Genomic DNA, 24,418 nt, shown 5'->3' with positions numbered 1-24,418 from the left:
CTCAAACTCCTGGGCTCAAGCAATCCTCCTGCCTCAGCCTCCCAAATAGCTGGGACTACAGGTGTGCACCACCATGCCCCGCCAATTTTTTCTATTTTTAGTAGAGATGGGGTCTCACTCTTGCTCAGGCTGGTCTCCAACTCCCGAGCTCAAGTGATATTTCTTAGTGGAACTTTGTTTCTTACTATAAATTTTTAACTCTAGGGGAAGAACATAAGATGTTACTAATACAATTATTATAAGTATGTGCAATAAGACCAATCTCTAGTTTGTCAGTTTCTAAAACTTCCCCTCGAAGAGGCTTAAAACCTAAATGACATATGACAAATCTTATCAATAAATAAGTAGCACAGAATGGAAAACACAATCGATACTTATTTTTGCAGAACTTACAATTCAAGGCCATTTATGCAATTAAGTATTTTCATGAAAATATCATTCAGGTAGGAAAAAATATTTGTGATAAGATTTATTAGGGACATTAGTCATAGGCCTGGGACTCAGGGAATGATATTTGCCATTCCTGATTTGGTCCAATTTCTGCTGCAAAAGCTTCTAAGCTACTGAAGCAAAACTGTTTTTCACAACTGCTTCAATTTTTACTAAGGCTCACGAAAACTGATATTCAAACAATGCAGAAATTCACCTAGATATGCAATCTAAAAATCCAAAACCATTTGTGATTAAAATGTAAAATGCAATTCATTTTTATTTGCTGCAAGTTCCATTTGAAAGTAAAATGATTCTATATGATATTTCTTCATTAAAGCATCATTAAAGCTCCAGAGTAGACAGGACTACAGGCATGCATCACCACACCCAGCTAACTAAAAAATATACGTCTATATTTTAGAAATGAGGGTCTCACTATGTTGCCCAGGCTGGTCTCAAACTCCTGGCCTCAAGCAATTCTCCTGCCTCAGCCTCCTGAGTAGCTGGGATTACAGGCACGAGCCATCATGCCCAGCAACAAATGTTTTTGAAGTTACCACTTCAAAATAATTTTTAACTCCTTTCAAGCCAATTTGAAATATTAAATAGACTAATCATATCTTACATCGTGACTACCTAGTATTACCATCAATCCACTTTGCCTTGCTGCTACAATTAAAAGGCTTTCTTAATAGTACTAGTGTTTATAGGCTTCATATCCAGAAAAGCACTCTTCAAATATATGCTGTGAACATGACTACGTATGTACATAACAGGCATTAGTATGTCTTCACAAGGTTTGCTAGTTCCTCAGTCTGTGACTCCATCTTATATAATGTATTATATACACATTTTCATGGTAACGCTTAGTCACCTATGCTGGATAACAAATTACCCCAAAATTTGATGGCTTAAACAAGATGTATCATGTTACAGTTTTTGTGGGTCAAGAATTCAGGAGCAGTTTAGCTTGGTGGTTCTGGCTCATGGTCTCTCATGAGGTTGCAGCCCAGATGTTGACCACAGCTGCAGTCGTCTGAAGGCCTGACTGATGCTCGAGAATCCATTTCCAAGATGGCTCACTCGCATGGCTGTTGGCAAGAGGCCTGTTTCTCACATGTGGACTTTGGTATCTTTCCAACATGACAGCTGGCTTTCCCTAAAGCAGCAGTTCTCGACGGAGGGCAATTCCTCCCTGTTGCAGGGGACATTTGACAATGAGTAAGACATTTTTGGCTAATGCAACTTGGTGGGGGGAAGTGATGCTGATGCTACTGGCATTTAGTGGATAGAGCCAAGGATGCTGCTAAATACTCTACAATGCACAGGACAGCCCCTACAACAAAGAATTATCTGGCTCAAAATGCCAATTAGTGCCAAGTTTGAGAAACTGTGCCCTAGAGCAAGTGATCTCAGAGAAAGAGCAAGACATCAGGCACAATGTTTTTTATGACCTATCCTCAGAAGTCACACTCCATCATTTCTGTCACATTCCGTATGTTAGAGAAGTAAGTCACCAAGTACAGTCCTCGCTGGAAGGAATTAAGTTCCACCTCTCAACGGGAGGAGAATCAAATAATATGTGACTGTATCTTAAAACCATTATACTTAGCATCTTGATTCTTTTATCAAAATATTGTCATTTTCAAGACATCTCACTTATGGGACTACTAGACAAGAATCTCTTTCCTGCTCTACAAAAATCACCAAAATTCCAATTTAACAAAGCTGCTTTTGTATCCCAGTGAGCAGTCTCTGTTTTCTGCATTTTGGTGACCGGATCTCAACAAATTCTACTAAGTATAAACATATGCAGTGTGGTATGGAGAAGAATAGACCAGTAGTCAAAAGATTTCAGTTCTAGTTTTGATTCTGGCACTTCCTAGCAGGTGATCTTGGCAAAGCTTCTATGAGCCTGTTTCCAAATCAACAAAATGAGGGTGTCACCAGCCCTGCCTATATTACAATGCTCTTTTGAGGCTCAAACAAGATAATCATGGGAAAGTACTTTATAAACTATAAAAGGCAGGTAGTTTTCAATATTCCAAGTCAAAACGATCACACAGTACTATTACAAAATAACTCCATGGTCAATGCTATACCTGCAACTGCCAGCATGGGGGCTTGTCACAAAGTGAACCCTCAAATATATTCTTAGATCTCTTACCTTCAAATGTGAGGTTGAGCACATCTCTAAAATAATAGTAAAAGAGGACAGATCATTAAAAAAATACTGAGGGTCCAAATTCATGATCATTTGTTGTCAATCTGTGGATAACTAAAATACAGTTTCTACAGATTAAAATGCACATTTATTTATCAATTAATGGGACCTAAGAACCACTACCAATCAGCAACATAATGTAGCCAATACTTTAGACAATCAACTGAAAACAATTATTTCTTTATGTATTTGTTTCCCAATTTTGACTGTGAGGGAGAGCAGAAGCTATAGTTAATATTTATCTTTTTATCCTCAGAATCTAGCCCAGTGCCTAGCACATAATGCAAGAATAATAAATACATAACAAAAAATAGATAGTTCCTGACTTCGAGGAACTGAGAAATCTAGCTGAGGGGTCAGAATGAACAGAGAGGCACACATAAACAAACGACCAAAGACTTTTACAAAGTAACACATTTGCTCTCTCCTATCCATTCTGTACACTCTAGCCAGACCGATTTTAAAATACTTCTTGCCACTTCAAAATTCAAGAAACTCTAACAGTCCTCTACTGACTAAAGTGGTTCTGCAAATCAGAACAATTTATACTGCAGAACCACTTGTAGACTTTTTAAAAATGCAGTTGCCTGAGTCCCACTCCAGATCTCATTCTTAATTTCTAGGGGTAGGACCTAAGTATCTGTATGTTTAAAAGTTCCATAAGTGATTCTGAAGCACAACCTGAAAGAGAATCACAATTGGATTCACCCTACCTGAGATGTTTCTCTTATTAGGCCAATCATTTTTATATCTATTCTTTTAGTTTATGTTTTCTCCTGTTATCCAAAAATCTTCCCCTTTCTCCTCTCCAAATACTACTACCCAACCCTCTAAATAATCTTAAAATCCTTCCTCCTCCATGAAACCATACTAACCACTATAACCCACATGCTATACACATCAACACCTCCTTATTAATACAGTTCACTGATATTTTATGTCTTTTGTTTACACATTGGTGGGCACTTAACACTGTCTAATGGATTACTGACAAATTTCCTCCACTACAGTAAATCTAAAACATAAGCATCAATATACATACACATATATTTCAAACTTTCAAAATCATTTTGCTTTAATACCTAGAGTTATAGAAATCTTCAGGTAATTGGTTCGTTCCTTGATTGCAATTTTCATGACCACTGTCATTGACCAGTACTAACGATGACACCAGCTCCATCTATCTAAGGCTGAACCATGTAAGTGTTTAACAGGAATCAATTCCAAGGGAAGTTAGTGCTGCATCTCTAAGAGTATCCTCAAGAAGTGTATAGGAAACTAATCAAGGAAACCCTGGAAACATTACATTTCAATAGATTTGTAATCCAAAGGATAACTATTCTTGGGATTAGGTTTGAAAGTACAAATTTGAAAGTACAGTATATGAACAAGGCCACTGTTGAGACTGTATCAGATAATGAATTCAAAAAGAATATGCCCAGAAAGAGAAAAGAGAACTTAAGAATGGATCATGGAGCAGAAAAAGGAAGAAAAAACTGACCAAAGGAGAGAATTAGAGAAACACAAGGAAAAATCTGAATAGCAAAGTTCTTTAAGGAGGTGTTAAAAAAAAAGAGCACATACTCAGTGATTCATGAGCTGAAAAAAATATAAAGCACATTAAATATTAAAATTGGCATATGGTAACACTAAAATCATTGCCTCACAACCTCAAAGTTATTAAAACAGTACCACAGATAATTTAGGAAATTTCCTAATATCTTATAAGGTATTAGAATAGCATACATAATCTACCCAAATGACACATTCTGAATCAAATAAGGCTGATCTTCCTGAGTTATTGTACCTGAGATCCACAAGATTCTTCAAAACTTCAGTCTACTTTAAAAACTAAGCAAAGCCTTCCCAGATGCAAGAACCTTTAAAAACGTAAAAAAATGAATTTGCAATATACTACTTCTTGCTCCTTAGTTTATTTGCAGTTCTTTGTGGTTTCCTAAACAGCATTATATTTCTAGGAGTTTAAAAAGGCTAAATACCCAAAGAAGGTAGAAGAAAAAGGACACAGAACAGAATACCAGAAGAGACACTGGGGAAAATACTACCTACCAATTTGGGCTATATGCTATATTCTAAAACAATTTTCCTTTCCAGAAACATTCAGGACCCTAAGCTGGGCTACGACAATGGCAAAAATGAATTATTGATGAAAATCAGGTCTCCCTTACTATCCTTAGTTGTTTCTCAATTGTGCCAGGGGAATACTTGGCCTTTCACAAACACGCTGTGCAAGTTCTCCCATCCGTTAATCTTATCGGATTATCGCTAGGACCTTGACCATTAGGATTGCTGTCACTCTCCGAGAAATAATGAAAATCATGTTTACAGAGGCCCCAGCTTATAAAGCAGAAAATACAGCATTTCTATCTTTTTGCAGGTAGAAGGTTCACGTTATCCCCTCCAGTTTTTACTCAGAGCCAATCAATCCAAATGTATAGGGTTATATAAGTGGCTCTCAACCAAGCGTGATCCCCCTCCCCAGCTCCTAGGATATGTGGCAATGTCTAGAGACATTTTTGGTTGTCACAATTGCGAATTGCTATTAGTATCTAGTTAGTAGGAGACACGGATACTGCCAAACATACTACAATGCATAAGTCAGTTACCCAAAACAAAATATTATCCCATCCAAAATATCAATAGGTTGAATAACCCTTGGTTATACAGGTTGAACATCCCTAATCTGAAATGTTCCAAAATCCAAAACTTTTTGAGTGACAACATGACACTCAAAGGAAATGCTCACTGAAGCCTTTCAGATTTCAAATTTTTGAATAAAGAATGCTTAACTGGTAAGTATAATACGAATATTTCAAAATCCAAAATCTGAAACACTTCTGGTCTCAAGCATTTTGAATGAGGGACACTCAACCTTTACTATGTTTGGGAATGTAACACAGCTAGATAGATGCTCACAGCACTTACTGCCTGTTCTCTCAATTTGCTGATGTTTTTCCTTTTGCTCTAGCATCAATATAATATTGAGATTGCTCATTTCAAAGCACATCACTCAAAGCATACAGCACTTAGAGTACTAAACCAGCAATCAGAAAATGAGGCAAGCCAAATTTATAATGTCAAATGAGAGAATTATATAAAAAGTATATCAATACAAGATGTCGACATCAATATTCCACTTCAACTTAATACTATGATCATGAGAGAGTCGTATTTTGTAATACTGAATGAGAAAGATAACTAAAAACTAAGATTGCCACCAGCATTTGGTAGCCTAGAAAAAAAACCATAAATATGAACTATTTATTCAAAAGCCTAAGTTCACAAGATTCAAACCAGTTAAAGCCCTAGATGAAGGATCTGACAGGGGAGAAAAAAGGAAGTAGCTATTAGAGATACTAAGACTAAAGCGATTGTTTCTGGAAATCAAGTTAGACCTACCACAGAGATGAGGAAATACAAGAAAGATGAGTTCGGTATACACTTGCATAAGCGAGACACCTCAAGCTGAGTGTCACAGGAAGAGTAAGGGCATGATTAGGGGCACATAATTGTAGGTGAGAAGACTGTCACAGCAGAGACATCACCCACGTGGAAGTATAGGGATGGGTTAAGGATCTAGACCACCCTTACCATCATAGTCCCTTTTTTCTCTTAAAATAGCCTCCCTGAGCCCTTGGCTGATCAAAAGAAGAAGTTTTGACTTCTTGTGGGGCACATGCTGATGTCATCACTTTCTAGATCTGAATAACCAGATGGGAAGGCTTATGTGACACAGATTTCCAACATATCCTTCCAAAAAAATTGCCCTAGATGTAAAGAGTGACCAGTCTGTCACTGCCTTGGTCCACTTTGTGTTGCTATAACAGAATACCACAGACTAGGTAATTAATAAAGAAAAAGAAAATTATTTCTCACAGTCCTGGGAGCTGGGAAGTCCATTATCAAGGTGCTGGCATTTGCTAAGGACCTTCTTGCTACATCATCCAATGGTGGAAGGCGAGAGGGTGAGAGAGGGGGAGAGCAAGAGGGAACTGAACTCACTATTATAGCGAAGCCACTCTCATGCTAACTCACTCCCTTGACAATGACATTAATCCACCCAGGAGGGCAGAGCCCTCATGATCTATTCGACTCTTATTAGGCCCCATTTCCCAGCACTGTTGAATTGGAGATTAAGTTTCCAACACATGGGATACATTCAAACCATAGCAGTCACTAAATGAGAGGGAGAGAGAGAGAAGGGGAAGGGGAGGGAGAGGGAGAGAGAGAGAAGAATCTAAAAAGATTCCAAGAGAAGGATTAGTAATATAAAGGCAGATTTGAGATGGGAACTTAAGCTGGAAGAATGCAGAAAAGAAAGAGCTACAGAGGACTTCCAAAGCAATCTATGAGGAAACATAAATATGTCCCCTTTTCAAAAGCAAGGGCCTTTCCTGCTTTTTTGCTTCTTTAATCTCAATAAACATAACAACTAGTATAGTGTGCTGGAAATACTAAATTAATGAATTTATAGAAACAAAGGGGACAACCGGTATGCTTTCTTTTCGGGCATGGTCATGCGTTGCATGTTGTCTACAGTCTGAACCATAAGCTTGGAAACCCAATCAATGCATCCTTTGGGGTACACTGACGATAAGGCACACATACACACCTTCCTTCATGTCACAAGCACAGTGACAATACCACCAAGGCCTAAGAGGAGTAGGTTTTGAGGAAAACACGGAAATCTGTAACCACATCATTCAAAGTAACAGGAGCCAGCGTGCTCAGGGTCTAACGTTACTCAGCAGGTCCAGACAAAATAAACATTTGTTCTATTACCTTTTTGTTATGTTGCCATGGAATCTGTATTTGCAGGAAAACTTGTTTTCTGAGACCAGACGATAGAGCAGTAAAAGGGGAAAAGCTTTGATGAAAGAGGAGTTTACATCTATCTATAAAGGCAGGGAGGACAACAAATAGTGTGGGCTTTTATAAGGTCACATTTCTATGGAATCTTTCAAATCTAAGAATTATTCAAGTCAACAAGAAGTCCTTGAGGGCTCGTAGCCAAGACATTAGTGACGGGTAACAACAGTCCAACCTCTACTAAAATTATTATAATGGGAGAAAGGCATAGGAATGTAAAGCAGACAAAGAGCCAAATAAAACAGAAAATAAATGAGATCTTAAATGCTTAAATGTTGAAGGAAGGTAAAAATGGCTTTTAAAGTATGACCCAATAGTAAGAACAACCCCAGAAGCCAAAGAAGTTAAAAAACAATCTGCCAGCAGGCTAATCTTCCTTTTTCAGCTGAACTCTAAAGCTAATCTCTTTGCTCCCTTCCTTTTGGTAACAAAAACCTGAAAAAATGAAGCAAGGCCACGTTATTTAAAGAACTGGACTGGAGTACCCTGAATTTCTGGGGCCCAACAAAAATACTGGCTCTGGCACTCTGGGCCTGCTGGAATCAGAGTCGTGGGTATGGGTCAGCGCTCTGCACCAATTTACCTAACTCCCCCATTCTATCCTAAACCACAGTATGTCTCTAACGGGCAAGGAACAGAAATGAAAACACAGGGACCCCAGAGCAGTGATCTATTAAAACAGAAGTTAGACCATGTCTCTCCATGGTTTATCCTCTCACTCAGAGGAAAAGTCACAGTCCTGACAAAGGCAAATAAGACCCCACACGACCTCCCCGCACATCTACAGCCCTTCACCTACTTCCTCCCTATATTTGGCCCCTGGTTCATTTAGCTCTGGCCCTCCTGGTCTCCTAGCTAAACGAGGGCCTTTGTACTTGCTAATCCCTCACCTTGGAATGCACTCACCTCCCTACCCATCTTCACCAGAGTAAACTCCATCTCAAGAAACTACTTTCTTTGTTCATCCTAAGAAGCAACTTCTCATCTGTTAAAGTTTTATCATAAGATTAAAACAATTCGGACACATCTTCAGGCTCTGCTTCTAATTCCAATTCTCTTGCTATTTCTACCACATCTGCAGTTACTTCCTCTACTGAAGTCTTGAACCTCTCCAAGTCATCCATGAGGGTTGGAATCAACTTCTTCCAAATTCTCGTTAATGTTGATACTCTGACCTCCACCCATGAATCACAAATGTTCTTAATGTCATCTAGAATGATGAATTCTCTCCAGAAGGTTTTCTATTTACTTCTCCCAGATTGTTCAGAGGAATAACTATCTACATCTACAGCAGCTACAGCCTTCTAGTTGAAATTACTCCTTGATCCACGGGCTGCAGAATGAATGTGTGTTAGCAGGCTTTAAAACAACATTGATCTCCTCACATATCTCCATCAGAGCTCTTGGGTGACTAGGTTAATAAGCAGTAATATTTTGAAAGGAATCTTTCTTTCTGAGCAGTAGGTCTCAACGGTGGGCTTAAAATATTCAGTAAACCATGTGTAAACAGACGTGCTTTGTTGTTCCATTTACAGACCAGAATAGATTTAGCATAATTTTTAAGGGCCCTAAGGATTTTTGGAATGGTAAATGAACACTGGCTTCAACTTAAAGTCAACAGCTACATGAGCCCCTCACAAAAGTCAGCCTGGCCAGGCAAGGTGGCTCATGCCTGTAATCCCAGCATTCTGGGAGGCCGAGGTGGGAGGATTGCTTGAGTTCAGGAGTTTGAGACCAGTCTGAGCAAGAGCCACACCCCATCTCTACTAAAATAGAAAAAAAATTAGCTGGGCGTGGTGGCACACACCTGTAGTCCCAGCTACTCAGGAAGCTGCGGCAGGAGGATCACTTGACCCCAGGAGTTTGAGGTTGCTGTGAGCTAGGCTGATGCCATGGCCCTCTAGCCCAGGCAACAGAGCAAGACTCTGGCTCAAAAGAAAAAAGGAGAAAGAGAGTGAGCCTGTCCTTTGAAGCTCCGAAGCCAAGCAATGAATGATTTCTCCTTTTTAGCTATGAAAGTCCTAGTTGGCATCTTCTTTCAATAGAAGGCTTTTTCATCTACACCGAAGATCTGTTGCTTAGTGTAGTCACCTTTATCAATTATCTTAGCTAGATCTTCTGGATAACTTGCTACAGTTTGTCCATCAGCTCTTATTGCTTTACTTTACACATTTATGTTATAGAGACAGTCTCTATCGTTAACCCAGCCTCATTAACCACCCTCTGTTAGCTTTAAACTTTTCTTCTATAGCTTCCTCACCTCTCTCAGCCTTCATAAAACTGAAGATAGTGAGGGCCTCGCTGGATTAGACTTTGGCTTAAGGAAATGTGGCTGGTTTGATCTTCTATCCAGACCACTAAAACCTTCTCCATTTCAGCAATAAGGCTGTTTCACCTTCTTATCATTCATGTGTTCACTGGAGTAGCACTTTTAATTTCCTCCAAAAACTTTTCCTTTGTATTCACAACTTAGCTGTTTGAAACAAGATGCCTACCTTTCAGTCCATCTCAACTTTTGCCATGCCTTTCTCACTAAGCTTAATCATTTCTTGCTTTTGATTTAAAGAGACATGTGACTGTTCCCTTCACTTGGTCACTTAGAGGCCATTGTAGTGTTATTAACTGGCCTAATTTCCATATGGTTGTGTCTCAGGAAATAGGGAGGTCCGAGGAGAAGGAGAGAGACAGGGGAACAGCCCGTCGCTAGAGCAATGAGAATACACACAACATTTACCAATTAAGTTTGCTGTCTTATACGGGCATGGTTCGAGGTGCCCCAAAACAATTACAATAGTAACATCAAAGATCACTGATCACAGATCACCATAACAAATACAACAATAATGAAAAAGTCTGAAATATTTCCAGGATTACCAAAATGTGACACAGAGACATGAAGTAAGCACACGCTGTTGGAAAAATGATGCCAAAAGACTTGCTGGAACACTGGGTTGCCACAACCCTTCAACTTGTAAAAAACAATTACCTGCGAATTGCACACAATAAAATGAAGTGCAATAAAACAAGGTATGCCTGTACTTAATTTATGGGAGCACTGTGAAAGACAAATTATTTCTAATACTGAAAGTGTCTTTTAACAAAAAAGATTTCAAGTTTAAAGAGGGTTTTTGTTTTTATTTTCTGAAGCAACACGTACATGACTTCCAGGTACATGCAACCAAGAGAAGAAATCCCTAGGTTTCAAGTCAAGGGAATTCACCTTATAATGAAGTTTTTTTGAGCACTATAGTTGCCTCTTGGATAGGAACAAATCAGCTTTATACCGAATTTTACTACAAACAGCAAAAATCTAATGTATTTGCAAAGGCCTAGAGAGGCAGTTATTTCTATTTATACCCTATACTTATATAATACAAATATACATATACAGTCTCAAGTTTACATAAATGTACACTGAAGAATTTCAATCCAATAGGGCTCATAAATTCGGGAATGAACTATTTGCACAGCCTAATAATTATTTTGGAAAAAAAATTTTCATCTGGGCAATGTGTTCATTTTTGGTTTATCAGTTCTGAGGAAGAGACATCGCTTTAATGGGCTGGACCATTACCCTTCAGATTAGCTGGGCAACGACACTGGTGGGGTTGCTTTCCTACAGTCACGGCTCCATTGCAGGTGACTCGGTAACCCCTCTTCGCAAAAGGAGGCAAACTGTACGAGAGAAGGTGCCGCCACACAGCCTCAGCAGCCCACATCTACGGAATGGGAGACTACTAGCGCTGAAACCCCAGAACCAAAACCACGGTGGCACTGACAAGTACGCCATGCCTTTAACGAGTGAGTGCAGCTCCTCGTCTGTAAAACTGGGTTAATAAATACTGGCCTTCATGGAGCTAGTGATGACTGACTGATAATGCTTTGACTGAAAACACTTTATGAACTGCAAAATCCCATAAAGATGTCAGTTAATACTAAAGTGAGAGTGATCCAGCCCAATGAATTCTTCTACCTTTGAATCCTAAGCCCCAGGGGCTCAGCGACATTTGTACTGTTGCCAGTGAAAGGCAAAGTCAACAGAGATCATCTAGGAGGCTGAGCTAGACGGAAATCAAAAGCAGAGTTCTTCTCAGTGTCAAGAAATTAAAATGGCAGAATTGAAAAGCTGGAGGTCCAGGATACTCTTACTTTAAATGGGAAACAGTGGAAAACTGTTAGTGAAAAAAACGGGATTTGATAAATAAACTATGGCTTTATAGCCAACTTGACTGAACTCTTCCTTTTTCTTGTTTTTTTTTTGAGACATAGTCTTACTCTGTCACCTTGGCTAGAGTGCAGTGTCACTGGCATAGCTCACTGTAACCTCAAAATCCCAGGTTCAAGCTAACCTTCTACCTCAGCCTCCCAAGTAGCTGGGACTACAGACACATGCCACCATGCCTGGCTAATTTCTGTATTTTTTTTAGAGACAGGATCTTGCTATGTTGCCCAGGCTAATCTCGAACTCCCAGCCTCTAGCAATTCTCTAGCCTTGGCCTTCCAAAGTGCTGGGAGTACAGGCATGAGCCACCGTGCCCAGCCCGAGCTCTTTCTTAAAACAGTCTTTATACATCAATGTCACAAATATTTGTCATTAATTATGTTTAAAACTTCTTATTGACTGGCACTGATAACACAGCCAACTATCTTGCTTTTGATTACAAAGAAAAGTAAATGGGAAGAAAGATCAGCATGGACCTACTATCACCACTAGAAAAGTAAAGGGCACACGCTTCTCACTGTTTAGGAGTCAAGAAAGTCACCTTTGTAAATTTAATAATGACTTATTTTTATTTATTGTGCCCTGGCTCATTCTCAAAAAAGAAAAAGAAAAAAAAAAGATTTAAAATGGTGAATGGCCATTAATATTAAAAAAATTTAGCTTCATTTATTTGTATTATATTTATTGGAACAATCTTGTTCCACAAAGCATTTAGGAAGTTGGATTTGATTTCTTCATAAATTTTGCCATCTTCTTACTAAAGGTTTTGTTATATACTTTGTATGTTGAGGATAAATATAAAGTGCAGCACAACGTCTAAAACACAGGAGGCAACCCACAAAATGTAGTTATTAAACACATTAGGCTATAAGTCCTATGAGGGAATGGATTGTCTTGGTCTGTCTTGTTCAGCACTAGGTTCCAGAACCTAGCCCACTATCCGGCCCAGAGTTGGACTGAAATACTGTTGGATTAAATACTGTTAAATTAATGGTGGAATATGATCTAAGTAATTCTCAACTCTCATCTCCTATTTACGGTTACCAGTGCCCCATCTCCTCTAATCAACAGCAAAAAAAGGGCTGGAAAAACCATACCCAGAGGAAAGGCGCTTAAGTTCCTGTTTATATTTCCTTAAACTCACCACAAAGATTCTCCCCTCTGTCCCAAAACCACAAAATCAATGCTTTGCAACAATGTATTCTTAAACAATTTTGCTTCATTTCCCCTCAAAACAATGCATAAACTTCCTTAAAACTGCAAGACAGTTTACTTCCCTTTACTCTTTAAAAAAGGAAAGGCTTATTTGTAAAATACTATCAACTCTCAAATTTCTGGTCTGATTCCTTGATCTCTGATTCATAGTTGGTTATTACACAGGCTGCTACTTGCTTTTTTTACTATACTTAGTAACAATTAAAATAATAAAATAGGTTTAAAATAAAATTTTTTTAAAAGTTACACACCCAAGTATACCACACTTTAAAGCAATACAATTAAAAATCTGAAAAACATTTCAATAATGTTGCATTTCTTAAACTAAAATTCAGGTTTTTTGGAATAGACCTCTGGTCAAATTCAACAAGTCACACAAAATATTGTCATTAGTTTACAGTTACAACTCCTATCTGACCTAAAACAGTATCACCAATCTTACTGCCTAATCTTTTTCATTAGACTTGAGTCTAAATTTCCTAAATTATTTAGATTCAAATTGACTTTGTTATTCCCTAAAATTAAATGTGCTCACAAAGAATGAAGATGGAGAAAAGTAATACATTCTTCGAAGTGGATTCTAACACAAGTTGCAAAAAATGTTTTCTGCCATACCTGAAAAGGTGGTAATCGAAAGAACTTTGAATAAATACTCTGAATAACCCTTACTTGTAAATCTAAATTGTGGTATTTTCATCCCAATATAGGTTACATTTGTTTATAGTCAACTACCACATAATTGCAGTTGTATTTTCCTTCAGCAATATGTTATAAGTTACATCTTAAATCCCTTTAGTAGAAATGCTACTGAACAAACAAGCAAATAAAAACTCTGCCTCCCTGGAAAGGCATACAAGATACTTAAGAGTGGTTGTGTCTGAGAAAAGAGAGCAGTGTGGCTGGAGAACAGAAAGGAAGGGAGACTTTTACTGAATATCCTTTTATACATTTGTATTTTATACAATGTCAATGTATTACCCACTTTTAAAAATCTGTTTAACAAAAGTACTGTCAAGTGTCAGATACTACTACTAGCATCCAAACCACAGAAAAGTATAGCACTAAAGAATGTGGAATTAATTTTAATGGTATTTTACTACAAATCTGGATCTCCTGTTCCAGTGCAGGGCCAGTCACACTAAGAGTAGGGAAACCTTGCAAGCAGTTCTATTCAAGTTCACTCAGACTCCTTACAGTGGAGTTATTCTGCTGTATCACTCCATTCAAGTTTAAACAGCATTGGAAAAAAACCCTGATACTACAGAAATTAATGTGTCAATTCAAGTATGAAAAATGGAAGGATATTAATGAGCTGTTAAAAATTAAAAGAGCAATGATCCAAATGCATCTTTGAAAAGTAGCAAATCAACAATATATACAATGAATGTAAAATGCTACAAATTCCTTTTGTAAACAGCCATACTGTAAAATGAGAGAAAGATGTCAAGTATGGTGCCATCTGCAACGTAACTTGAACAGCCTGAACTAGAAAGTGCAATATGATCCATTGCTGGACACAATTGCACAATCTCAGTTACCCAGAAGATTCTACCAAACAGGAAATTCATGATGTGACTTTAAGGAACACAGGAACCATATTTAAAGATTAACACATCCAAAAGCCTGGAATTTGTCCCAAAACAAAAAAATCTTTTCACAGGCCCCTTTTCACACAATGCATACAACATAAATGACTAAAACATAGAAAAACCTAACAGTTAAATCTCATATTTAGTTTCAGATCAGGAGCTCTCAAATTATATAAAAGCTAAAATGCAGTATGTAAACCTTGCAAGTTACAGAATAGTCAAATATTCCAGGTCTGGAAATTTTATGGCACCGATTTCATTTAAAACACACGGCGTAAATTAAAGCTGAAAAGTATCCCTTCCCTTCCTTTTCTAAATGTTCCATATCCTTATGAAAACCATCGTGTACCTCGGGCCACAAATGTAGATAATTCCCTGAAAACTCTTTAAGGGACTTTAAAAACACAGTATTCGCAGGAATTATCTCAATTAAAAAATATTATACTTCCCAGCACTGTTAATAACTTTTTGATCTTGAAGGCGCCCAACGGATCTGAATCTCTGTTGCTTCAAATGAGAAAACTGTTTCGTCCAACAATACTTAAATGAGCAGTGGTATGTGACTAATCAGTGAGGCCGCCAGTTTCTCAAGCTACAGTGTTCTTGCAGGCACTACCACCGCCCTCCCTGCACGGAAAGGAAATACGCTTTCAACCGAATCGGAAACACACCACTCAAGCTGGCACAATGCTGACCGAGATAAAGTCGGTATTTTAAGCTCTATGGGTCGCTGCTAATTCAAGTGCGAATGCCAAAAGAACGCTTCTCAAAACGCGATTTCGACAGAGGTCTGCAAAAAAGCCCGGAGAGAGAGCTTCCTTCCTGGTCAGTTTTGTTCCGATGACCCGCAGTCTCCCGGTCCGGCTTCGCCCTTCTGCTTCTTCCGGCAGCTCGCCGGGATTGTCTGCTCAGAGGGCAGGCTCCGGAGCCCCACGGTGGGCGCGCCGGGCGAGAGGGACCCTCTGCTCCACGCCGGGAGGGAGACTCCCAGGGAAGCCGCCCCTCCCCCGGTGCCTGCCCCCGGAGCAGCAACCCGCCCAGAAGGGAACGTGCGGGGTAGGAGTCAGAGCCGAACTCCACACCTCCGTCTACCTCCCACAGCGGACCTGAGTCCTGCACACGGTGGGCCACACACCTGCGTGTGCAGGGTGAGGGGCGTAAGGGGTGCAGGGGATGCAGGACAGGCAGGGCTCCAAGGGGCAGCAATGCCCTCCCCCGAGGAAAATCCTGCCGCCTGGCGCATCGCTGAGCGGGGGCAGGCCCGGGCCTCGGGCGTGAGGTACCACCCCTGCCCACCCCGGCCCCAGGCCCGACGACACTCACCACACCGAGCCATAGGCGCCGGAGCCCACCGGGGACAGGTTCTGGTAACGCTCGGGCACCTCCCAGATTGTCTTGTTCAGCTCCTGCCGGTAGAACGTGGGCCTCTCCTGAGACATTTTCCAGCGGCAGCTGCGGGGCAAGGAGGTGGCCCTGCGGGGCCCCCGCCTGCACCCGCACCCGTTCCCCGGCCCTCGTTGCCCGCCCGGCCGGGCGGGGACCTAGCGCTGGTCGCCCTCGCAGGTGCGGCTGCCGCGACCCCGCACACTCCCGCGCGCGCGGCCCCTGTCAGCTGCAGCAGCTGGACTAGCCTCAGCGACGAGGGCGAGCCCGGCTAAGGGCAGGGGCGCGCTCCGGGGCTCAAGGCTGCGCCCGCTGCAACCTCCCTGCACCCTCTTCCCACCCAGGCTGACTCCGGGCCGCGTCGCTGGACTTTTGCTCCGGCTGCTGCGCCCGCTGAGGATCCAGTGGTCGCGGTTGCAGAGCCCCGACCGGGAGCCTCCCGCCGTACTCTCGCGATAACAGCTCCCGAGACTCTCCGCGAGGCGAGATTTTACCCAATATGGAACCTGCCCACGGGAGGGGGTTTGCGTGGGAGAGAACGGGAGGAGTAGTTCTCGCGAGAAGAGAGCGACAACTGGAAACCAGAGGCAGAAACTCCCAGGAACTGTTCTCCTTAAGGGCGCGAAGGCAGACAGGGGGAGGAAGGGATAAGAAGGCCACATGCATCGCGTGCGCCCTACCGTGGTCGGCGGGGCTAATGCCTGCTCCGTGAGAAAGCGACAGTGAGAAATAGGGTGTTGAGAAAAGAGTCAAAAGATCTTTGAACTGCGAGTATTCACCAGCAGCGGAGCACCTGCTCAGCGGAACCCCCAATTTCCAAATAACGCTTGCATAAAAAAGAAACAGGTTCCGGCCAGAAAGCTGTTGCTTACTCTTCGGAATTCTGACGAAATTTGTCCCAAAGGAAAATATTAACCCTGCATCAAAGCCGAGTTTTTCCACCCAAACTCTCCTAGCGGTTCTTAAACTTTTATGTGAAGAATCACCCTGGGACTTTGTTTTAAGATGCAGATTCCCAAGACCCACAGGGAGTCTAATTGGGCAGGTGGACATCAAGAATGTATTTTTAGAATACATGCCAGATGGTTCTGATCCAGGAAAGTCTCTGGTATCTCCCTTTGAGAAGCATTTTAAAAACCATTACACGGAAGGTTTGAAACTGATTCCTGCCCTGAAGAGCCATCCAGTGAAGAGGATCTTAACCATTTAACTCATGCCTCTCTGAGTAAGGAGAACAGGGCAGGGAGTGGTCTTGCAATGTTACATTTAGGCAAATCAACTGACCTTTCTTAGACATTAGTTCCAGCTTCTGCAAGAGAATTCCTGCCCTGCATTCCCACCTAATGAGATAATTTGTAAAAACTGAACAAGATAATAAATGTGAATGGGTAGGGTATCATAACCCCATACCTGCACCCACTATTATCAATCTATGCCTATGCTACAGCTTGTCACAATAAACAGAACAATTGGATTCTGTCTTATTAGAATAGATAGGTCCAATGCCAGGACACTTCTCATCACTTCCCATGATTATTTTCTTTTGTGCTATACATTCCTTGGAGGGCTCAGGCTTTGCCTATCTTGTCCCAGCATTTAGCATGGTGTCTAGAACATGAAATGTATTCCATAAATATTTGTTGAACAAATTATGAACAATGACCATGAATGATCTCAATTTAAGAGGTACCACAGGATCCTCGGTTCTCCTCAAGGAAAACCACATAAAACCAAAAAACAGCGTCGTGGGTAATTTTGGATCCAATGTGGCTTAGCCTGGATTCTCTCTCTTTTTTTTTGAGATAGAGTCTCTGTCACCCAGGCTGGAGTGCAGTGCCATCATCATAGATCACTGCAACCTCAAACTCCTGGGCTCTATCGATCCTCCCGCCTCAGCCTCCCAGAGTGCTAGGATTACAGGCGGGAGCCACCTTGCCCAGCTGAGCCTGGATTCTCTTGCCTACAAAGACATGCTGCTTGAGAATGTTCCAAGCCATCTTGTGGGTTAGGGAACTTTCTAAGAAGTAATGGAGGATGAAGGGGCACATGAGAGCAAAAACATAACTGTGGAGAAATGAGGAGTGGGAGTAGGGAGTCAAGGAAACGAGTAGATGGATACAAGAAGTGAGGAAGAAGCTTGAAAGCAGGAATCCTAAGAAATGCACATATTTATCCAACAAATTGGATGATGAGGTGAGGGTGAATGCAAGGGTAAAGATGAAGTATGCAGTACATTCATTCACTCACTCAACCAATGTATATTAAATGCCTTACTAGGTGCCAGGCACTTCTGATAGAAAGGTGATTAACAACCATAAATTGCTGCCTGTGTGGAGTTTATCAGCAACAGGAGGGCAATCGTTCAACTCAAATTTATTGAATACTTCCACACTGTTCCAGGCACAGATGATACAACAGTTAATGCAAGAGATAAACACCCCTGCCCTCACAGGGGTGAGACAATTTACAAAAAGGAATACATGAAGTGAATAGTAAGTTAGACATTGGTACAGTAATCAAACAAGTGTAAAACTGCAACTGGGCCAAGCAGGAATAGGAAATGTAATGAGAGACAGTGATAGGGACTGAGCTTCCCTGAGGAGCATAAAGGGCGTGGCTGCAGAGGGTGTGTGTGCCTGCAGAGCAGGAGACCTGGGCGGGAGGATGTCATCCAGCGGGGAGAGCCAGGCTTCTGGGGCAGAAAGCCTAGGGCTGGAAACCTCGATGACCCTCCTAGCTTGCATTTCCTCATGCCTCTTCTGACCTGCCTGGGTGTCGGGAACCTTAAGAGAATTGCCTTAGGAGCAGTGCAGGCGCGAGGCCTGGGCCCAAATAGGCCCTCAACCAATGGTAAAACCTCGGAGAGAGTAGGGGCCTGGTGGCACAGGTACCCAGGTGTACCACAGGTACCAAGGGGCTCCCGTGTCCCCGGAATGGGGAGGACACCCCAGTACCCCTCTCCCCCATCTCCACCCCTGCTCCTCAGGCTCCTCTTCCTCACCGCCCTCCCCCACCTCTTGCCCTCCGCCCGCCCGGAACGCCCGCGGTTCGGCTGCAACGGCTCAGGAACCGCCGGCGTCCTCGACCGCAGCGCTGCCAGCCGGACCCGAGCCCTGCGAGACCCCAGCGCACGCAGTCCCGACCCGGTCGGGAACGGGGTGAGCCACTGCCGGGAGACGTCTGGGAGCCGGGGGCTGCGGGGTGTGCGAGCTGCGGGTCCCCGGCGGGTCTCCGGCTCCGGCGCGGGCGCTAGGGCAGGGCCAGGCACGTTGCTCAGTCTGTCAATATTGTGGAATGAATGAATGACAGTGGTCCCTGGGAGCTTATCTCAGGTATTACCTCTACTTTGAAAGGCCACGTGGAATGGCAATGACAAGAGACAATGTGTGCGTTTTGCAAGCTGAATTCTTTCAAATTCGCTTGTCTACGTTGTAAAAAGCCCCAGAACTGGTCTGGACCCCATGCCCCGCTACCTATCCCATCCATCTCCTCCTGAGGCCTAACGGCCCAGCTGCTCCCGGTCCTTTCCGACCTCACTGCTCTTTGTTCGTTCTCTTCCCTCTGACTGAACTCGCACCCCTCATCCCCTTGCCCCTTTCTTTTCCGGTCGAATGCTATTTATGAGTCAGTGTCCCCTTGGGAAGCCTTCTCCAACACCCCATCCCAGTAATGAACATCTCTCCAACACACCTTGTTGATATTACTGTCACTGCGTTGCACCAAGGTAGTTTTCCTGTGTTTATGTATCCTATGGTCACAGGCTAGAGGACTCTCTCCTTATTAATCGTCCCCAGCCACTAGGCAGTGACTGAAAGATACTAAAGGGATTGCTCTTTGCTTATGCCTTTTCTATAGGCCCAATACATCCTCCATAAAAATCCTATGTAGTAACAGGCTAAGGGTTGTTTCTGATGGAATTACAAATGCTTATTTTGAAATTTTGGAAGTGAATTTTGCCTTTCCATGATTATAGAAAACATATGAAAGATAATATCAGAGAAAGATATTCTTGCAACTACACTAGTTTTCGGGATTTCAAGTCAGAAAATTGGATTATATTTAAACTTTTTACTCTTAGCTTTTAAAATATTCTAAACAAAGATTATGTAAACAGATCTGGGTGGATGGACGGATAAGGGTAGTTTGAGGGGGGTGAAAGAGCTCCTCATACTTTATTTTGTATCAGAATCACCTGGAGAGCTTTTTGTTTGTTTGTTTTTTTGAGACAGGGTCTTGTTCTTTCGCCCAGGCTAAAGTGCAGTGGCATCATCATAGCTCACAGCAACCTCAAACTCGGTGGGCTCAAGCGATCCTCCTGCCTTAGCCTCTCAAATACCTGGGACTACAGGCGTACCACAATGCCCAGTTAAAAAAAAAATTTTTTTTTTTTTTTTTTGGAGGGACAAGGTCTCAAATCATTTTCCAGGCTGGTCTTGAATTTCTGGCCTCAAGCGATCCTCCCGTCTCAGCCTCCCAAAGTGCTGGGATTACGGGCATGAGCCACCATGCCCAGTTGGAGAGCTTCTTAAAACAGATCGTGGGGCCCACCCCCTGGAGTTTCTGATTCAGTAGGTCTTGCTAGGTGGAGCCTACTTGACAGCAGGAGCTTCTGGTCATTGCATCATGTTGGGAAGGGTCCTTCTAGTACATGAAAATGAGCCGCTGGGCTTTCTATGAAATCAAGAAAGACATAGTGGAATTGGAGAAACTCTAGAGAAGACTACTAAAAAAAATAATAAGGAAGTCATGTGTTTTCCCTTGCTGCCTTTACCCAGACATATGATAAGTCCTTTAAGCACAGATTTCCACCTGCGTCTCCTAGCATCCTCCTTCTGGAGCCAGGAGTTTATGACTTGATAACTTCTCCCCTAGACTACTGTAACATTAATGGTCTTCAACTGGTCTTTTTGCCTCAGTCTCTCCTAGTTCTAGCACTGTGCAATGGAACCTTCTGTGATGATGAAAATGTTTTATATCTGTGCTGTCCGGTAAGGTAACCACTAGGCACATGTGGCTATTGAGCACTTGAAATGTAGCTAGTGCAAGTGAGGAATGGAATTTTTTATTTTGCTTTATTTTAATTAAGTTAACTTTAAATAGCCACATGTAGCCAATAGCTACCATACTGGACAACACAGCTCTAGACCATAGCACTGACACAATTCATCTTCCCAAAGTGCATCTCTGTGCATATTACTACTCCTGCTCAAAGACTTTAAATAGCTCAAAAGTCCAAGTTCAACCCAGTATTCAAGGCCTTCCAGGAATAGGTCTCAACCTACTTTTTTGGGCTTAACACTAACTTTACTTAGGTCTGTTGAATTACTTGCCTTATATTATCTCTGTAATTTTATTCTGTTCTCTCTCTGAAATACCTGTTCTTCTTCCCTGCCCCCATTGAGATGAAGGTCAAATCATATCTCCCCCAGGAGGCCTTCTCCATTCCTCCAGGCTGGAGTTATTAATCCCACTCTGTTGGAGGTCACATGGTATTTGGATGTGGCATCTATTTTGGAATCAGAAAGACCATATCCAAATTCTAGCTCTCCTATTTATTTAATTGCTGTATGACTCAGAAGAATTCATTGAAGTCATCAGTAAAATGAGTATAATCAGGAAGATGGTACCTACCTCTGGAGATATAGGTGACGCGTGGGAAAAAACTAGTAAATGGCAGGTCAGCAATAAATGTTAATTCTGTCTTTCCCACCTCTGAACTCTTACAGCACTATACGATATTTTGGTATTTTTACTTTACCAAATTGTAGAGTCCTTGTTCTTTTGTATTCCCAGAACACATAGCATTCAGCAAACGTTGTAGAACCCTAAATGAATTGACCACAGGTGAAGTAGCATTCTTTGGTCTGAAACAAATAAAGGCCAAGAGTGGATATGATAGAAATTTATAAAATTGTGAAAATAAAAGAAGGCTCACCAAATCCTAGTCTAGTAGATGGGGGCCACCTCTTGAAATATAAACAATATAAATTGAAGATAATAAAATGAAATACTACTTTCTGTAAGTGAACAAATGGGATATGATACTTTCAAAGGGCACAATAACAGAAAACATAAATACTTCAAAAGGGAGAAATTCTTAGGAGTTAAACTATAATTTGTAATGGGAGGAGATTAGGATATTTTTGTGTCTTGATATAGAGATCAAACACCGTTGGTCCTCAGACCAAATCCAACCTGGAGAGGTGTTGTGTTAGATGTGTACTGTGTTTTTAAAAATATACGAAGTAATTGACAATGTTTAAAAGTCAGAAGATTCCACATAAAAATCCAGCATTATGGCTTCCCCTAGAAAAGACCAGGTCTGGCCATTCTGGGCCGCACATTGACCCATGGCAGCAATTGCTGGAGCTAAGTAGCTGCTGCCACCTTTGCCAGTCCCCACTGTTCTTGCCACTTCTTGATTCATATGTTGCCTGTTTCACACCAACCCTGCCTTAGTGCCATTTTCAGAACAAAAGGCTGCATTCTAGATGCTCAATCTGACCCAGGATAGCATTTTTTTTTTTTTTTGAGACAGATTCTCACTCTGTCACCCAGGCTAGAATGCAGTGGCATGATCATAGCTAACTGCAGCCTCAAACCTCTGGGTTTAACCAATTGTCCCACCTCAGCCTCCAACATAGCTGGGACTACAGGCACATGCCACCACACCAGGCTAATTTTTTTATTTTTTGTAGAGATGGGGTTTCACTCTTGCTCAGGCTGGTCTTAAACTCCTGGCCTCAAGCAATCCTCCTGCCTCGGCCTCCCAGAGTGCTAGGATTACAGGTGTGAGCCACCATGCCTGGCCAGCAATTTTATAATTAGGAGGTTAATTAGGCTCTTTTAGGTTGCCAGGAACAAATATACTCTAGTAATGGAAGTGCACTGGAAGATTACATGGGAAAGTAAGGAAGATTGGGTCAATATTCCTATGAATGGAGGAAGAAAGGAGAAACTATTCCTTATAATTCTTTAAAAAAGTTCTACTTCTTTTTCTTTTTGTAAATGAGGTACTAATTCTCTTAAGTGATATATTGTAAAGTGCCTTTCCCTTCCTCTTCTGTATTCCCCAATCACCTTCTCACTGCTTTAGTGAATTTGTGATCTTTAGTTAATGGATGTTATACAGCATACTGTTGCTACCCAATGCTTTGAGGATAAAAATAAAATATGTAAGTATGGCCCAATTACTTAACTTGTCTAAAACCTCAGTTTCATTACCTGTAAAATGGGGGGAAATAATTGTGAGGGTTTAATGAGATAAAGTCATAAATTCAAATAAACTCATGAAAAAAACCTAGTGCAATGCTTGGCATGTAAGTGCTCCATAAACAGTGGTGGTGATGAGGATGATAATGATACATGTTCATTCTGAAGGAAAACAAAGTTGCTAACACATTAAACTTATTTGCAGCATCACCCGTAAAAGAACTATTTATATAATCTATGTAATTGGGTGTTTACCAATATATTTTACAAGTATTTGATATATATATGCTGTTTTACGTTTATGTGGAAGAATTTTAGAGTTTATGCCTTTTTTATTATTCAAAAACACAGATTATTAAGAATGATTATACTGTGTCCCAGAGATGGATCCCTGTCTACTCTCATTAACTTTACCTTATCATTCTTTTAAAAGAACGAGACAATAAAGATCTTTAAAGCTCTAAGTGAGGCCAGGTGCCTCATGCCTGTAATCCTAGCACTTTGGGAGGCCAAGGTGGGAGGATTGCTTGATGTGAGGAGTTCGAGACTAACGTGAGGATGAGCAAGACCCCATCTCTACAAAAAATAGAAAAATTAGCCAGGTTGTGGTGGCTCATGCCTGTAGCCTCAGCCACTTGGGAGGCTGAGGCAGGAGGATCACTCAAGCCTGGGAGTTGGAGGTTACAGTGAACTGTGATGACACCACTGTACTCTAGCCAGGGTGACAGAGTGAGACCTGTTCAAAAAAAAACAAAGAAAGAAAAGGCTTAAAGTGGCCCTTAGAGATCATGCTGTCCAACCATGTCATTTCATGGACAAGGAAACTGAAATTCAGTTTCTAAGAAACTTGCCCTCAATTATACAGGTAGTCAGAAAATAAGCCAGGACTAATCTCCTAATGTCCTATGCACTGCTTTTTCTGCTACACCCTTACACCACTAACTGGATACTTGACAGTCATTCAAGAAATATTTGTTGAGGGCCTGCTAAGTAGAAGGCCCTATTCTAGGCCCTGGGAATGCAGCCATGAACAGTCAAAGTCCTGCCTCCTGAGCTTACATTTCATGGGGGAATCAGACAGTGGACAAACAGATAGATATTGAATCAGGTGCTCGCAAGTGCTGTGAAGAAAAGTGAAAGGTGAAGGGGTAACGATGGATGCCATTTCAGACAGAGAAGGAGCTGGAAGACTCTGTAGTGAGCACTCAATTCTTAGCATTTTCAGTGAAAATTGGTGATTAATACTTTTAC

General features: G+C 41.6%; 2 protein-coding genes across 2 annotated transcripts in view; one reads left to right on the top strand and one right to left on the bottom strand.

The window, feature by feature from the left end:
• The window catches only part of MAPK14 (mitogen-activated protein kinase 14), a 91,588-nt gene extending 75,103 nt beyond the window's left edge, over positions 1–16,485 (bottom strand). The window contains exon 1 of the mRNA XM_012646575.1: positions 15,896–16,485. Coding sequence (XP_012502029.1) covers positions 15,896–16,011 — 116 coding nt within the window. The 5' untranslated portion in view covers positions 16,012–16,485. The remainder of the gene's footprint in view (positions 1–15,895) is intronic.
• A 130-nt stretch (positions 16,486–16,615) lies between these two features.
• The window catches only part of SLC26A8 (solute carrier family 26 (anion exchanger), member 8), a 65,665-nt gene continuing 57,862 nt past the window's right edge, over positions 16,616–24,418 (top strand). The window contains exon 1 of the mRNA XM_012646574.1: positions 16,616–16,677. Coding sequence (XP_012502028.1) covers positions 16,616–16,677 — 62 coding nt within the window. The remainder of the gene's footprint in view (positions 16,678–24,418) is intronic.

This window comes from Propithecus coquereli, unplaced genomic scaffold (assembly GCF_000956105.1).
Source record: "Propithecus coquereli isolate 6110/MARCELLA unplaced genomic scaffold, Pcoq_1.0 Scaffold248, whole genome shotgun sequence".
Lineage (NCBI taxonomy): Eukaryota > Metazoa > Chordata > Mammalia > Primates > Indriidae > Propithecus > Propithecus coquereli.
Note: the sequence above shows the minus strand (reverse complement) of the source record. Positions and strands in the feature narration are given on the sequence as shown.